We start from the raw sequence: 18,087 nt of genomic DNA, 5'->3' as shown, positions 1-18,087 counted from the left end.
GCTGTTATTGCACAACACCAAAATATAGTTATTCTGCTGCTTCATTCAATACAAACATCGGTGTTAAGGCCTCCTCAATATCAATGATGTTGACTCTGTTAGAATGCCACCCAGTGGTATTAGCATTCTTCAATGCTCAGTGTGGAAGTAGTCTAGTTGTTTAAAGAAAATCACACGAAGGCAAGGCTGGACTACTTGTTGTGTATTTCAACTCAACAATGTAGAACAATGATATCTACAAGACAAATCTGGAGAGGGGCAAGTAATACTGAATTTGCAGTTCAACAACATTCCAACTGAAGGATGTAGTTGCTTGATTGGTAATGGCTACTATACTTCATGTGACTTCATTTTTCCAACCAAGCAACAGCCACAATTCCCCTGCAATCCAAAACTTCTTCATTGCTCCCAGAAAACACATGAACCTGGGAGCACAAAGACATTTGCTAACTTTGTTTACTACAGTTTGCATGTGTCAATAACAAGCTCAAAAAAATGGGGCAATATTTGCACATCTCAAGAGATTAACACATACTGTTGTGGCTAATTGAGGTTACAGAAATGTTTGGTTTTCTGCAGCACCAGTACTGCTCAACAAGTATTGGTTCAATTAGCTAACGTCCAGTGTCTGTTTGTTCTGTTATTAAATACTAGTTGGAGATGTCAATGCTTATTGCATGAACGCATATAACTATATTTTGGATAATGCTTTTTCAGTGATACATTGATTACAGGACATTCATATTCTTCAACTTGACAACCAGGAATGTTCTCATTCTTTAACAGGGTGTGTGAAAATATTACATGATTGTATGAAAAACTACAACCTACCAGTTGTATTAGCATGGAATAATGCTCATTCTGGGAGTAGTTTGACAACATACAAAACCAATAAAATAACAAAACAGCAGCCACAACTTTCCTACATCACTCACAACCCAAGCATCTATAATGTTTCCAGAAAAACACAGGAAACTGGGAACATGAACTCCCCTTTTAACTTATTTGCTACATTGTGTAGGCTAAAAATGAAGGTTCAGCTAACTGAGGCAATGACTAGGAGTGATCTTGATCTTGTACAAATATACCAACATCTCATTTCATATAATGGTCAAGCTCTACAATTTCAGCAAATCAACATGAAGCCCTGGTTTCAGCAGCATCAAATCATATCTATTGGTGCAATTATGATTTCTGGAACAGATTGGTTTGTCGATTGAACAGATACTACTATGAGTAATGACTATACTGAATCATGTAGTGGATTAAGGTTATGACAGCATATATTATCAGCCTTTACAATGCTCAATCTACTAAGGATACATCAATGGTCAAAAGCACCACTCCATTACAAATGCACAAGTCAAAAATGTCTGTTTGCTTGTTCTGAGCAACCACCTCTGGGACATACATCAGATCATCAGCTGCACTTAACTGTGTCAACATATGCTCAACATACTCCTCTAATTCTCCTGTATTAATTCATAATACAGAATTCCAAGTAGAATACAGGACATTCTACCAACACTTACAACCAACACAACCTAGGAGGAGATTTTTCAAAACTAACTTGTTTGCTACTTCTTGCGGGTTCCACATATAAGCTCAAACTTTTGAGGCATCTGCCTATCTGTTATACTATCAATCCCATGTGGTTTTAGCATATTATAATGCTCATTAAGGGATTTGATCAACACATTATAATAGCACCTTAGCAACACAGATATCAGTATCTACTCCCAGAGAAAACTAGAAGTTATCCTACTATACAGATCAATTTCAATCAGCTTGAAGTGGTCAGCAATCTGCTGTAATTACTCAGAAAGTAAGAGAAGCTACTAATATGGAGAATTAATAAACTGGACTTTCATTTCAAAGAATGATCAATCTGCTCTATGCTCATTGTGGGTGTTGATCAACACATGAATGCAACAATACTTCAGCAACATAGATGTCAGTACATATTAGGTTCAGAAAACTGGAAGTTATCCTGCTAATCACAAGCAGCTTGGCTTGGACAGCAATATGATGTACCTACACTGATAGTTATCACATGGCCTGAGCTTGACTACTGTGTAATGTATGTGTGGTGTTAGACTATTTCTCAGTGGTAATAACATGTTATCATGCACATTTTGGGGGTTGTTTAACATCATACAGAGCCATGGAGTCAAGCAGGCATCTCATAGAATCCAACAAGAGTTCACAAGGTATAAGGCTTATACTAGCTGTGATTGCATTTATTCACAGAATTGTATGGCTGCACATTTTATCATCTTCTTTGTGTATGAATTGTTGGCGCTGGAATATCAAATTTAAGATATCTATTCACATGAAATACAAGGAAAACTGTTGCTTGTATCTGTTCATAGTATTTACAGTAGAGTGTCATATCATTAGCTAGTGGTATTAGTGTACATGCATTCTCAATCTGGAGATGAGAAGACATTATATTGTCCTCATGTCTAAAGCATGAATTTCTGTCTTTATTCTGCTTTCATCTCAAATTCATGTTCAATGTATCAACAATGATGCTGGAATTTTCAGCCCCAAGTTCACAATATCCAAAATGCTTTGCTTTACAACTACTGGATTTAAACATACCTATTCCTTTGGATTGCAACAAATGGCACTTGGTGAGAGCTTTGAAGGTGCTACAATAAATTGTTAGCAACTGGTGTGTGCATTTATGGTCGTCGGCAATAATTGGATGTTTCAAATTACTATCCTTGTATTTTCCATCTTTAATTACGCTACTGCTGCATTGTATTTGGTAGGAATAGCCATTGGATTTCTTTGTCGTATTGTTTGTTTGTAGTTTTTTTGAACATTTTGTAAGCTTCACCCAATTTAGGATTTATTATATATAACAGCTACTAGGTGAATCACCTAGTAGTATAGTTGCAAAAAAAACTATCAAACCAATGATTCAAAAGTTCATTAGTTCAAATTTTTTAACTTTCAAGTATAAGCGCCGGAACGGCCTCCGATAATTTAGGACCCCAAACAAAACCTACATACAAGTCCAAATTCATCATACAAACCTAGTGGAATCATCAAAACACCCGATTCAAGGTTCTTTACACTTTCTGAAAATCAAAACGAACCATACACACAAGTCATGAAACATCAAATGATTCTATTCAAGGCCTCGGATTACAAAACAGAAATCTAGAATTCAAAATGACCTATCAGATCATTACATTACTCCCACTTCCAATCCGGTCTAACCAACCTCTAATTCAAACCACCTAGTTTTTGATGTTCATGCTTCACTTACTAGAAATTCAAAAGCCGTGAAACATACCCAACAATGTTCTTCTTAATATTTCTCCTTGAGTAGTACTTCTTCAAGTCACGATACATCTTCATGACACCTCGATGAATAGCATAGCTCGAACTATGAGCCTCCTCAAGAATCAACTCCCTTAAACCATCAATATTAGGAACACAAATCCCACCTTGAAGTCGTAATACACCATCATCTCCAATAACTATCTTCTTTGCACCATCTCGATGCACCGTGTCCTTAAGTACCAACAAATATGGATCATCCCACTAGCGAGCCTTAATATTCTCAAACAAAGATTGTTGTGCAATAACATAAACAAGAAACCTATTAGGCTCAAAAATATATAATCTCACAAATTTGTTAGCCAAGGCCTGAACATCCATAGCCAAAAGCTTCTCCTCACCTAGAATAAATGCCAAACTCTCTATACTTTTCGTCTTTCTACTCAAGGAATCTTCTCGTGATTCTTTGGATACTCCTATTTTTGTGTCTATACAAGTTAGGGATTTTATTATGGTGGATCGTGTCTACCATTCTTGTGTGGTTACTATTGGGGGCTATGAGACTGGGGTTGATCTTGTGTTGCTTAATATTGTATACTTTGATGTGATTTTGAAAATGGATTGGTTATCTCCGTACCATGCTATTATTGATTATCACGGTAACACCATGACATTGGCTATGCCTGGGTTGCCAAGGTTGGAATGGAGAGGTTCCTTGGGTCATATTCCTAGAAGAATTGTTTCTTTTCTGAAGGTTCAATGGATAGTTGAGAAAGGATGTTTGGTGTACTTATCCTTTCTTAGAGATGTCACTTCCAATACTCTTACATTTGATTTAGTCACCATGGTGAGAGGATTTCCAAATGTGTTCCCTGCACACCTACCAGGCATGCCACTCGATAAGGATATTGATTTTCATATTAATTTGGCACCGGGCACTTAGTCCATATCTATTCCATCATATCGCATGGCGCCAGTAGAGTTGAATGAATTGAAGGAACAATTGTAGGAATTGTTGGATAAATGTTTCATCAGGTCGAGTTTATCACCTTGAGGTGCTCCACTATTATTATTGAAGAAGAAAGACGGTTCCATGAGGATGTGCATTGACTATAGGCAATTGAACAAGGTTATCATCAAGAATAATATACCTTGCCTTGCATTGATGACTTGTTTGATCAAATTTAGGGTGCTAAGGTGTTCTCAAAGACTGTCTTGAGATCGGGGTACCATCAGTTGAAGATCAGGGCTTCGGACCTTCGTAAGATAGCTTTTAGGACCCATTATGGATATTATGAGTTCTTGGTGATATCTTTTGGTTTGACTAATGTCGCAACAACTTTCATGCATTTGATGAACATTGTATTCTAGCCTTATTTGGATTCTTTCGTCCTTGTGTTTATTGATGAAATCTTGGTTTATTCCCATAGTAGGGAGGAGCACGAGCAGCATTTGAGGATTATGCTCCAGATTCTGAGGGAGAAGAACATATATGTCAAGTTCTTTAAGTGTGAGTTGTAGTTGTATTTAGTGGCATTCTTGGGCTACGTGGTGTCTAAAAGGGGAGCAAAGTGGATCCGAATAAGAATGAGGCATTGCAAAGTTAGCTCAAACCTTCTACGGCCATGGAGACCATGCGTTTTCTATGTTTGGCTGGCTACTATCATCACTCCGTGGGGTGTTTCTTGTCAATTATAGCTCCATTGACCAAGCTGACTCAAAATGGTGCTCCATTTAAGTGGTTTGACGAGTGTGAGGAGAGATTTCAGAAGCTCAAGACTACTTTAACTACCGCTCAAGTTTTGGTACTGGCTTCAAGATTGGGGTTATATATGGTCTATTGTGATGCTTCGTGTGTTTTTCTTGGGTATGTGTTGATACAAGACAGTAGGATGATATCCTATGCATTGTGCCAATTGAAGTCTCGTGAGAAGAACTATCTGATACATGATTTGGAGTTAGAGGCTACATATTATGCGCACACTCAAGATTTGGAGGTATTATTTATATGGCGTGTCTTCTCAAGTGTATATGGATCATTTGAGTTTTCACCATCTATTTAGGTTAAAAAAAAGAATTTGAGGCAGCGGAGGTGGATGGAGCCGATGAAGGATTATGACATCACTATTCTCTATCATCTATGAAAGACTAATATGGTAGTAGACGCGTTGAGTAGAAAGGTGGAGAGTATGGGGAGTATAGCATTCATTCCAATTGGGGAGAGACCTTTAGCTATGGTGTTGAGGCATTGGCCAATAGATTTGTGAGACTGGATATTTCAGAGCCGAGCAGAGTCCTTCCTTACGGTGTTTCTCGGTCATCCTTGTTTGAGTGCATTAATGCTCGTCATTTTGATGATCCCCACTTCCTTATCATTAAGCACACTGTGCAACATTGTGATGCTAAGGAGGTGACTATTGGTGATGATGGTGTATTGCGACTTCATGGTCAAGTTTGTGTTCCTAAGGTCAATGGCTTAAGAGAGTTAATTCTTGAGGAGGCCTCATAGTTTGTGTTATTCTATTAATTTAGGTGCTAGGAAGATATATCTTGACTTGAAGCAGCATTATTGTTGGATGAGGATGAAGAAAGACATTGTTGGGCATGTTTCTAGGTGTTTGAATTTCCAACAGGTCAAGCATGGGCATTAGAAACCGATGGTTTGCTTCAGAATATTGATCTATCAGAGTGGAAGTGGGAGCGTATTACTATGGACTTTGTGGTAGGTTTGTCACAAACTTTGATATTTGATGTCATTTGGGTCATTGCTGATTGGTTGACCAAGTCGGTGCATTTCATTTGGGTCATAATCCTACACTATAGAGTAGTTGGCTAGGATCTACATCAGAGAGATTGTTCGCTTACTTGGTGTACCTGTTTTTATCATCTCAGATCGTGGCACTCAGTTTACTTCACACTTTTGGAGGGCGGTTTAGTGTGAGTTGGGCATGCAGGTTGAGTTACTACTAAATTTCACCCTCAGACGGATGGGAAGTTTGAGTGTACCATTCAAAAATTAGAGGATGTATTAAGGGCATGCAATATTGATTTCGGAGATTACTGGGACCAGTTTATACCATTAGCAAAGTTTATCTACAATAACATCTACCATTTTAGTATCCAAATAGCTCTGTATGAGGCCTTATATGGGAGGCGATATCGTCTCTGGTTGGTTAGTTTGAGCCTCGGGAGGCTAGGTTATTGGGCATAGACTTGGTTCGTGATGCTTTAGAGAAGATGAAGTTGATTCAGGAAAGAATTTGCACAGCCCAGTCTAGACAAAAGAGTTATGCGGCTCGGAAGATTCATGAAGTGGATTTCATGTAGGGCGAGAAGGTTCTTCTTAGGGTTTCGCCTATGAAAGACGTTATGAGGTTTGGGAAGAAGGGCAAGTTAAGATGGATTCTTATTGGTCGTTTTTAGGTGCTGGAGAGCGTTGGTGAGTTTGCTTATAGACTCGACTTGCCTCCTAGACTTTCAGGGGTTCATACATTATTTCATCTTTTCATGCTTCAGAAGTATCAGGACGATATGTCCCATGTTTTAGACTTTAATACAGTATTGTTGGATAAGAATCTGGCTTATGAGGATGAGTTGATGGCTATTTTGGATAGGCAGGTTTGGATGCTCAGGTATAAGGAGATCGCATCATTGAAGGTGCAGTGGAGAGGTCAACCAGCTAAGGAGGAAACTTGGTAGATCAAGCATGATATGCGAAACATATATACTCACCTTTTTTGGCATTTCTGCTATAATTCTAAACTCATTTTAGGATGAACATTTGCTTAAGAGGGGGAGAATGTAATGGCTTGAATGGTCATTTTGTGTATTTGAGTCTCGTTTCCCCATTTGATGATTCTTGTATGCTTAGTTGTTGTTTTATGACTTGCAGGGATGGTTGGTTTCGTTTTGGGAAGGTTTTGGAGTGAATTGGAACACTTAGTTCCATTGTTAGAAGTTTAAGTTGTAAGAGTTGACCAAGATCTGACCTTTCTATAAACGACCACAGATTCGTGATTTGATAGTTTCAATAGATTCATATAATTTTTGGATTTAGGCATATGTTAGAATTTTTTTAGGAGGTTCCTAGGATGTTTTGGCTCTATTTGCCTATAGTTGGCAATTCGAAGGTTTGCAAAGTTCTCAAGTTTGACCGGGAGTTGACTTTGATAATATCGGGTTCGGATTGTTGTTTTGAAACTTGGAGTAGTTCATTTTGTCATCTAAGACTTATGTGCAAAGTTTGTTTGTATTCCGGATTGGTTAGGCTTGAATCAGACGATTTGGTTTGAAGTTAGAAGTTCTTGAAGATAAGTGAAGTTTGACTTGTATTTTGGCCTTTGATTCATTGACTTGATGTTATCGTACATGTTTTGAGACTTTGGACGGGTCCAGGTAGTATTTATGGACTGGTTAGTGTAATTGGATGGGGTCCCGAGTGGCTCGGGTGAGTTCTGGACAACCTGGAGTATGGTTGGAATTGCAGAATTTTGTTGGTGCTAGGTCCTTCTTCGTGTTCACGGGCATTACATCGCATTCGCGGAGGGTTATTTTTGTACTAGGAAAGTTGTTCTTCGCTTTCGCGACTCGGGTGTCATACTCATGATAGGTGTGGAAGATTGGTTTTCACGTTCATGCCTTGGTGGTGGAATTCGCATAGTAGTGACGTAGGCTAGGAGTCGACTGGAGCTTGGCCTTCGATCGTTTCAAGGGGCTCGTGTTCACGTAGGCCTGTGGAGGCTGTGCATCTCATTCTCAAGGTCTCTACGGCGTTCGCGTAGGTTATTTGAGGTTGTGACACTTTTGTGTTTTCCGAACCTGAGGTAGTGACCGCGTTCACGAAGGGTGTGGCTGGGCTAAACACTTAAGTATTATATTTCGGGATTTCAGCCTATTCTCTCATATTTTGAACCATAGACTTGGAGAGGGGCGATTTTTGAAGAGGATTTTCGACAAGGAAAGAGGGTAAGAGATTTCGACTTGATTTTGATGTTATATCTTGTTTCTCCATGGATTATCACACATAGATTATGGGATTTGAAAGAGAAATTTAGGGGTTTTGACTATAATTTTGTAGAGTATAAATTTCGGGGTTTGGGAGTCTATTTGGACTCGATTTTAGAATCTAATCATTTTGAACTCGTAGGGTTACAGGTAGTCGGGATCTATCCCTTGACGTGAGTTTTGACTGTGTGGGCCTGAGGTTGACTTTTATTGACTTTTTGATAGTTGGATAAAGATTGAAATTTTATTACTTGGAATTAACTGCTACAACATTTTTTGATGTTATTGAGTTAATTTTTGCTAGATTCGAGTTGGTTGGAGGTGATTTCTAAAAGAGGGGCTATTTTAGAAGGTTGACTTGGGCTTGTTGAGCTAAGTATCTTGCCTAATCTTGTGTGAGAGAATAACCCTTAGGCTTTTGCCTTATGTTCCTAATTGTAATATGTGAAAATCAACGCGTACGCGAGGTTACGAGCGTGTACACGGGTGCTATGGGTGCTTTATGATTGGATTAGACTTTAGGCTTCTAATATATCTTATTTTTATTACATGCCTTATATGAAATGTGCTTAATCATTTTATGACTACGCGAACTTGGTTTCTATAGTTGATTTAGTCGTATTCATGATTTATATATATTTTGAATACTCGCCCACGTTTTAATATTATTATGTCCTTGTCCACTTTGTTGACGAATTAAGAGCATATGTCTTTTGATGATAATTTGGCATATTGAATTGTCATGATCATGGCACATGTGGATATGATGAGTGGATTGATTGGTGTATACATGTGGTCTTTGATGTGTGATTGTGATGATATTGTGGCATGAGGTATTTGCCATGCAATTGTAATGATATTGTGGCACGAGGTCTTTGCCATGTGATTGTGCTTACTGTTATAATATGAGTTTTTTGCCGTGCAGCGTGTGGATGTAGATCCATCCTTATAGGTTCATCCTCTCATGTTTCTCTCTTGACCATGCACACGCAAATTATGGTACTTTGATTGATGTAATTGATTTTGATGGGGAGTATAAGTGTGGCATTCTCGGTTGATGATGAATTGAGTGTAAGGGTGGCATTCTCGGTTGATGATGAGTGGAATATAAGGGTGGTATTTTACATGTTTTCATGTTGCATTTAACATGATATCCTATGCCTTTGTTATTATTTGATGGTTTTATTGTCAACATGGATTTACCTTTGATGAATTGATATCTCATGTTTTATTGAGTTGATGATATTGCATTTTGTCATATTCTTGTTGCACGTTATTATAATTACGGCACATGTTCTTTGATTAGGGAGTATCACGTTACTTGAAACTCGTCACTGCTTCACCGAGGTTTGTCATACTGAGCACACGTTGTCATGTACTCATACTATAGGTCTTCATATTTTTGTGCAGATCAGGGTGTTGGAGGCAGCGAACCTCGTGAGTGAGCAAGTTTGATGATCGAGAGGATTTGAGGTAGTGTTGCATGACCATCGCAGACCCTTGGAGTCCCCTAGCCCTATTTCATATTGTTGTATTACTTTCACACAACATTGAACTTTTGAGACTTGTTATGTATTCGGTTTAGAGTTCATAACTTTGTACTGCTTGGTTTTGGAAATTGGTATTATGTATCGCTGTATTGGCTTATGTTGATTACTATTTCTGCTATTTGTGATGATTCAAACATATTGTATCGTGTGTTATTGGTTGAATGTTGTTATTGTGATGAGCTTACATAGTCTTGGAGGTTAGGTGCCATTACGGCCCTTGGTGGATTTTGCGTCGTGACAAGGTTTGAGTACTTTAAGTTGAGAAACATAGTTTTCATTTCTTATATTTAATCATTTTACTATTTTCTGCTTTTATTCCTATTATTACTATTTTTTTTCCTCTTGCTATTTCTCTTGCTTATTAAATGCACAAGTTTATATAGTAAATAGCCTTATCACTATCTCGTCAAGGTTAGGCTCGATACTTAATTAGTACATTGAGTTGGCTGTACTCATACTACACTTCTGTACTTATTGTACAGATTCAGGCATTAGTCCAAGCGGAGACCTGAGGGGGATTAGCTTGGACATCTGGGAGAGTTGAGGTAGTTTGCAAACTCTGGAGTCACCTTCCTTATCTTTGTTATTGTTTAATTATATAAGACAATATTGAATTTCATTTCTTACCTTGTATTTAGTACTCTTAGTGGCTCGTGTACTAAGTGACACCAGTCTTGGCAGGTGTTATGACAGCTGCATGGGTTTTAGAATTGTTATATATTATGGAGCTTTTACTCTTGTTTATGATATTATACAATTATATATTAGCCTTGCTTATTTTGTTAACGTTATGTGTTGGCTTGTCTAGCAAGTAGGTTAGGCACCATCACGACCCTTTGGTTGTGATTTTTGGTTGTGAAACCCACCTAGCATACGTAAATCAGTTCATGCAGGTAATAAGCATAAATAACATTAAGTGGAGTGATTCAACATGATACACCACATGAGATAATACATAACTTTTGCAGAATAAGTTTCATGAACTTTATAAAGCATAAGAGGATGATGCATGAAGCAAACAAGACATGAAGAAGGCTAATTCCACCCGCATGATTTAGCCATGACAAACACATATGTATTTGTCTGCATATGCGTCGCCCCCAACACATTTAGTACTTAGCAAATAGATCCAAGTACAACCTAATTCTCTTAAATCAAGGTTAAACAAGATACTTACCTCCTTCCGAAACACACTAACTCTCCAACATCGCTTTTCCTTTAGAACAATCTTCCTAACAATTCGAATGTAGTCAAATAATACTCAAATGGTTTGATCTTTATCATATTTTGAAAAGCCAATAAAAAGCCAACTAGGGCTCACATGATCGAAATCTAAAATTAAGACTAATCCCTGATTACCCATTCTTCACCGAGTCCAAATATGTATTTTATTTTGAGATCCGATCTCAATTTGAGGTCTATATTTTCATAATTCACTTTCATAGGTTACTACCCAAAATCCTATTTCTACTCACTAAAATCCTAGATTTTGGGATAAAAAGCTATGAAAAATTATGGAAATAAATTAAAACAAAATTAAAATCACTAATCTTTGAATTTGAAAAGAAAACCCTCACAGAAATTGCCTCCTTATATAGTCTATGTCTCAAAAATACAATAAAAGAGTTAATCTCGAAAATGTTCCCTTTTACCCAGTTGCATACGTCGCAATTGCAACATCTTCATCGCAAATTCAACATCACAACCGCGCTTGGTTTGCATTTGGGAACCACTGATGGTGCAGAAACACTAATTCTTATCACGCCCCGAACCTGGCGGGCGAGACCGGCACCCGGTGCCTCACCTATACTTGCGTACCAACTTGCGACTAAGAGACTCTGAACATATAATGTCATACTTTGGTCGTGGCCACATTGCAAGATAATTGGCGAAAAAAAATATAAAACTGAACGGAAGCTAATGCTGACTAAACATCAATATAAAGCTAGGCCGACAAGGCCGTTACAACTACTATACCTGACAAACCAACAAAATATACATACAAGGCCTACAAGCCCGACATACTGCACTAACTGACAAGATGTGTCTATAAGCCTCTACTGATGGATGTACTGTGATCGGAACAGGGCCCCGATCTACCCATAACTTATATACACAAAACTCTAGACCCGACAACTCCGAAGGACGTGGAGCTTACTGATAAAGCTGAACTCGGGCTACACCTACTGAGGAGGTCTACCTGTCTGTCTGTCTAAACCTGCACGCATGAAATGTAGCGTCCCCGAAAAAAGGGACGTCAGTACCAAATAACGTACCGAGTATGCAAGGTAATGAAATAACTAAAAGCTGAAACTGAACTGATAATATAATAACTTAAAGTAACCGGGAGTCAAAGATGATCTGGAGATATACTTGCCTAGTGATACTGACTCAACTATCTCAATATAGTAAATAAAATAGATGTTCGGCCCTATAAGGTTCAGAACGTGTAACTGCTCCGCCGTAGTAGGCTCGCTCATAGGCGCTCGTCCATACTAGGCTCTGTATCTCTTCCATGCTGGGCTCGCTCATAGGCACTCGACCGCAGTAGGCTCGGTATATAACTTTCCATCTAATAAGAGGTTGCCCAATAGGGGCCTGCCCCTCGATTATAGCTCGATGGTGGTGAACATATTGTAATACTGTATATATATAGACCCTCTACTCTCTTGACTGGAAAAAGACAATACTCAATTGAATCTAAAGTCTCGATAAGGGAGAATACTGTAACTTATGTAACTAGGATAATGTATATAAATTCGGGAGTATGAACTTCTCTTTATGCCTCATTATCAAACACATGTAGTTACGAGATTATGCCAAAATGAAGGAAGGGCTTAGCCTTAACATAACTCTCTATTTGAGAACCAAAATTCATCATCTCATATCCCTTTCAATTCTGAACCAAAATCCATCATTTCTCTTTCTTAATGTTTGCAAAACCAAATCAGCCGATTTTCCATAGAAATCCATTGAACATTTCATTTTGTTCATTTTTATTGAAATCAAATATAATAAAAGTATCCAATTTAATATGTGTAAAATTCTCCACATGATACCTTCAGAAGAAAAAAAAAAGATCATACGTGACAACGACCCCTGAAAAATAACCGAAAAATCCATAGCGACCCCTCCTCCATTTTTCTCTCTTTCTTACTTTCCGAAAATAATGTCAAAAACCCAACTCCTCTGTATAGTCGACCTTTAAATTAGTAAACAAGAACCTTCAAATCAGTGAAAAATAAATATCCCATCTCCTAAATCAAGTCACTAGAAAATCCACCATCTTTTAAACCCCCAAATCCACCACCATCTCCAAGTATGGGGACCGGGATGTCAAAACCGAACAAGTAGAGGTATCTATTAGGCTATTCTGCCTAAACCTATTTATAAAAGGTAAAAAAAGACGAATGATATTTCGTTAAGGTTCTTCGTGCTTTTACACATAATAAATTATTAAGGTATAAAAGCCAATTAATATTTTGAGAATATTTTTGTCGTTCAATATTTAGCTTCTTAATATTTGTAATTTTATGATAATATAGATATAGATTTAGATATAGATAATCTCGTAACTTGATCTTGTGAATGGTGTGAAATATAAGATTTGCTGCACTTGCAATACTAGAAATGTTATTACTCAAAATAAAATTGCATTTATTATGTCAACAGAAAGGACCAAGGTCAGATGTAGCATTAACACTTATTTTGCTAAGTCACCTTATGTTCTTGCCAATTATGTAACGGACAGAATCGCAGATCGGATTTATTAAGTACTACGTTACCTTAAGACAAAGTAAGGATGACCAGTAATTTCTTAAACAAATTTCTTCTTTGACTTCTGTTCCAAAATTTCCTATATAAACTCAGACCAATGTCTATTTTTCATTTTATACAATAAAATCTTTGACCAAAGCATTCAACAATGGCCGTAACATTCTCCATGAGTGTTATCTTTTTTATGTTCTTCCTCCAGGGTAATCTTACTCTTTTTTCCTAACCTTTAACTCAATTAGCCAATCTACTTTAGTTTCCTTTTTTAATTAGTATCACAAAGCAGTCAATCCCTATAGCATGTTGTTTGCAAGGCTTTACATCAATTCAATCTTTTCTTTTCCTCTTTCCATTATTGAAGGGGAGAACGTGGGAAAAGAACATTTAGGTTGTGCATTAGATTTGTAAAATAGTGTTTCTGTTTACGCTAATGTTTACACTGTTAATATTGCAGGATCTTATGCAGCCAACTTCATAATAAAAAATAATTGCCCTTACACAATTTGGCCAGCTACACTTACTGGTCAAGGACCCCAATTGCTAACAGGATTTGAATTAGCATCACAAGCTTCACAAACTCTTCAGGTACCAAATTCATGGTCAGGAAGAGTATGGGCAAGATTCGTTTGCTCGAATGATGCGACTGGAAAATTCACTTGTCGTAGTGGAGATTGTGGGAGTGGCCAAGTAACTTGCAACGGTAACGGTGCAGCTCCACCAGCATCCCTTGTCGAATTCACATTAGCAGGGTTTGGAGGCAAAGACTTTTATGATATTAGCTTGGTCGATGGTTTTAATTTACCAGTCTCTATTGTCCCTCAAAATAGAGTTGATTGCAACTCAACAAGTTGTCCAGTTGATATCAATAATCACGGATGTCCAGATGAGTTAGCAGTAAAAGATCCAGATGGTGGTGTCATTGGGTGCAAAAGTGCATGCCTGGCATTTCAACAGCCACAATATTGTTGCACTGGTCCATATAGTTCTCCACAAACTTGCAAACCAACGAAATACTCTTTACAATTCAAACATCTGTGTCCTCAAGCTTATAGTTATGCTTATGATGATGCAACTAGCACATTTACATGTACTGGAGCTGACTATTTGATTACTTTCTGCCCATAAGTTTGTTACACAAGAATTAAATCTGAGAGATTACATGTATTAGAGCTATGATTTGCTTACCTTATGTCCAGCCACCTACTTGATTTATCTGGAAATAAAAAGATTGAAGACCTTTTTGTTAAATCTGTTTTACTCGCTCTACCCTATTTTACGAGGCTTATTATTGGGAAGTTGAACCTTCTTCTTTTTTTTTACCATGAAGTTTCCAAACATTTTTAAATATCTTTAATTACTAAAATTATATTTATTATTTTTTATATAGTTTCTAAATTGGCAAAAAGTATTTAAAAAAATGTTACGACGCAAAATCCACTAGTCGTGATGGCACTTAACCCAACCTGCTAGATAAATCAAACAACAATTTCACAATTTTCAAAGAGGATAAATATGAACTCATTAAACGAAATATCTAAAGTTCTATATACAAATCCCAAGGATTGGTAGTACAAATTATAAACTTCTAAGACTTAGAATTTACAAAGTTGGTATGAAATAAATACACCATCTGTTCGAAATATACTTAAACAAATTACAAAACTAAAGCTACCAAGGATAAGTGGCAGCTATATCCGGAGAGCAAGTATATCTCTGTCACGACCCAAAATTCGACTAGTCGTGATGGCACCTAACCCAACCCGCTAGGTAAGCAAATTAACAACAATCCAATTCAATGAGATTTAACTGAGAAAATAAATGATAAAATAACTGAGTTTTATACAAAATCCCAAGGACTGGTAGTACAAATTATGAGCTTCTAAGATTTAGAGTTTAGAAAGCTGGTATGAAATAAATACATCATGTATTTAAAATATACATGAACATATTAATAATTCTAAAGCTACCAAGAACAAGAGGCAACTATGACCAGAACGCATGTACACCTTCAATGCCAGCTCCCGCCATACACAGCAATATCAACATCCAAAATCTGCACGCAAGGTGTAGCGGTGTAGTATGAGTATAACCGACCCCATGTACTCAATAAGTAGCAAACATAACCTTAGGTTAAAATTTGTGACGAGCTTGGACAACTGTCAGAGTCCAACACAAACAGCCAGGAACAACTCGTAACAATATAAATAAAACAGTGCAAGTAATAACCCAAAGATATGATGCTCAGCTAATTCACAGTTACGGAAAATAGGCATGCTTTTCAGGTATAATAGTAAAACCCCAAATCTTTCACCGAAATCACCAAAATGTGAGCGTATCAGAAAATTGTGATTTTTCCTAAAACTTTCAACAACAGATATGATATTTCAATCTCAAATAGCATGAGGAAAGTACACCTCTATGCCTACATGTCAATGTGCATGTGAAGTCATGAATGTCATAATACCGTGTAGCATGAGAAAATGCATCTATATATATATATATATATATGTCAAGTATACATATCAATGCAATGCATCACAGTAATAAACTCATGCACTCACACTCTCAGAGTACTCAATATCCCAGTCTCGCACTCCTACTCATCATGCTCAATCCCTCAGCACAATTAGTCACTCAGCATTGTATGGTGCCTGCTGCGGCGTGCAGCCCGATCCCATCAATAGTAATAAAGCCTATAAGGACTGCTGCGGCGTACAGCCCGATCCATATATAGTCATAAGGCATGTTGCGGCATGCAACAAGATCCACATATGGCCATATGGCCTGTTGTGGCATGCAACCCAATCCATATATAGCCATAAGTCCTGTTGCAGCATGCAACCCGATCCAAATATAGCCAGAAGGCCTGTTGCGGCGTGCAACCCGATCCACATATAGCCATAAGGCCTGTTGCGGCGTGCAACCCAATCCATATATAAGTCACTAATACCCGCTGCGGCGTGCAGCCCGATCTTATCAATATCACTCACAATCCGACCTTGAGCCTTAGCTTAGTCATAAATCTCTTCAATCTCTCGGTCTCACAAATATCATGCCAATCAGCCCAAAAAATGATAATATGATGTGACAACGATCATACCAGAGACTGAGATATGATACGCAAGTGAGTAAATATGACTAATTATTTAATTATAATTTAAGCAAATAACTCAATAGCAAAAATGACCTCAGTGTGTCCCAACAGAATAAGTACATAGCCTAAACATATTTTCTAACATGGATCACAACTCAATTATCCTAGCACGTAGAATTTCATGGATAAAAACAAGATAGAATACTACACGGTACCACAGAATCATTCGAGTCATAATTCACACGGTGCACGCCCGCACGCCCGTCACCTAGCATGTGCGTTACCTCAACACCAAATACATAACACGTATATTCAGGGGTTCATACCCTCAACAACAAGTTTAGGAGTGTTACTTACCTTGAACAAATCGAATCCAATACCGAGCAAGCCAAACAATACTCCAAAAATGCCATCCCGCATGTACCGACCTTCGAATGGCTCAAAACTAGCCAAAAGAAACTCAAGAACATCAAATAATGCCAAAGGAAACAAACCCAATCGATAAAGGTTGAATCTTTAATCAAAAGCCCAAAGTAAACCAAAAAGTCAAACCTGAGCTCACACCTCGGAACCCGAAAAAACTGATAAAATCCGACAACCCATTTAATTACAAGTCCAACAATTGTAGTTTCACTCAGATCCGACTCAGAATCAATGCTCAAAGCTCGAAAATTCACTTTATAAAATTTTAGACAAACCCCCCAATTTCTCTCTTAAAATCATCAATCAAATGCCATAAACAAGGACAGATTCATAAAATATAATCAAAACCAAGTAGAGAACACTTACCCCAATCCATATGGTGAAAATCGCTTCAAACATCGCCAAAATTCGAGGCCTATAGCTCAATATATGATAAAAATAGAGAACCCTCGATTTATATAGCTTCTGCCCAGGAAATTTCACATTTGCAAAACCATAGCCGCTTCTGCGACACAAGTTATGCTTCTGCGGACTTCACTTAACAGCTGACCCCTCGCACCTGCAGAACAATTCTCCACTTCTGCGACATCACAGGTGCGAACTCCTATTCACTTCAGCGCCTGCTTCTGCGCCAAAGCCACCGCATGTGCGCCATTTGCAGATGCGAAGAAACTTCCACATTTGCGAACTCCTTCTCCTAGTTGTACCTTCCGCTTCTGCGATTACTTTGCCGCTTTTGCGGCTCCGCACCTGCGCCCATAGCTTCGCAGGTGCGGTCGCACCAGAATTCCCTGCCAAACTAGTCTTAAGCAAATAGTTCCAAAGTGATCTGAATCACGTCCGAAACTCATCCGAGCCGCTCGGGACCCCGTGCGAATATACCAACAAGTTTCATAACATAGGACGGACCTACTCAAGGCCTCAAATAACGCATAACAATATCGAAAT

The 18,087-nt window shown here is 38.0% G+C and overlaps 1 protein-coding gene across 1 annotated transcript; it reads left to right on the top strand.

Moving 5' to 3' along the window:
* The first annotated feature begins 13,748 nt into the window (after window positions 1-13,748).
* Window positions 13,749-14,850, top strand: LOC104117631 (thaumatin-like protein 1b). Its single transcript, XM_009628706.4, has 2 exons — window positions 13,749-13,825; window positions 14,077-14,850. Exons 1-2 carry the CDS (start codon window positions 13,774-13,776, stop codon window positions 14,745-14,747), a joined length of 723 nt encoding a protein of 240 aa, XP_009627001.1. The 5' UTR covers window positions 13,749-13,773; the 3' UTR covers window positions 14,748-14,850.
* The last annotated feature ends 3,237 nt before the right edge of the window (window positions 14,851-18,087 follow it).

The sequence above is a fragment of the Nicotiana tomentosiformis genome, chromosome 11 (genome assembly GCF_000390325.3).
Source record: "Nicotiana tomentosiformis chromosome 11, ASM39032v3, whole genome shotgun sequence".
NCBI lineage: Eukaryota > Viridiplantae > Streptophyta > Magnoliopsida > Solanales > Solanaceae > Nicotiana > Nicotiana tomentosiformis.
This window is presented reverse-complemented; position numbering and strand designations above follow the sequence as displayed.

Bases quoted from the DNA above. Each gene is read 5' to 3' on its own strand.
- LOC104117631 (XM_009628706.4), top strand. From the start codon at position 13,774: ATGGCCGTAACATTCTCCATGAGTGTTATCTTTTTTATGTTCTTCCTC. The intron at 13,826-14,076 runs GTAATCTTACTC...TTAATATTGCAG, and splicing joins TTTTATGTTCTTCCTCCAGG to GATCTTATGCAGCCAACTTC.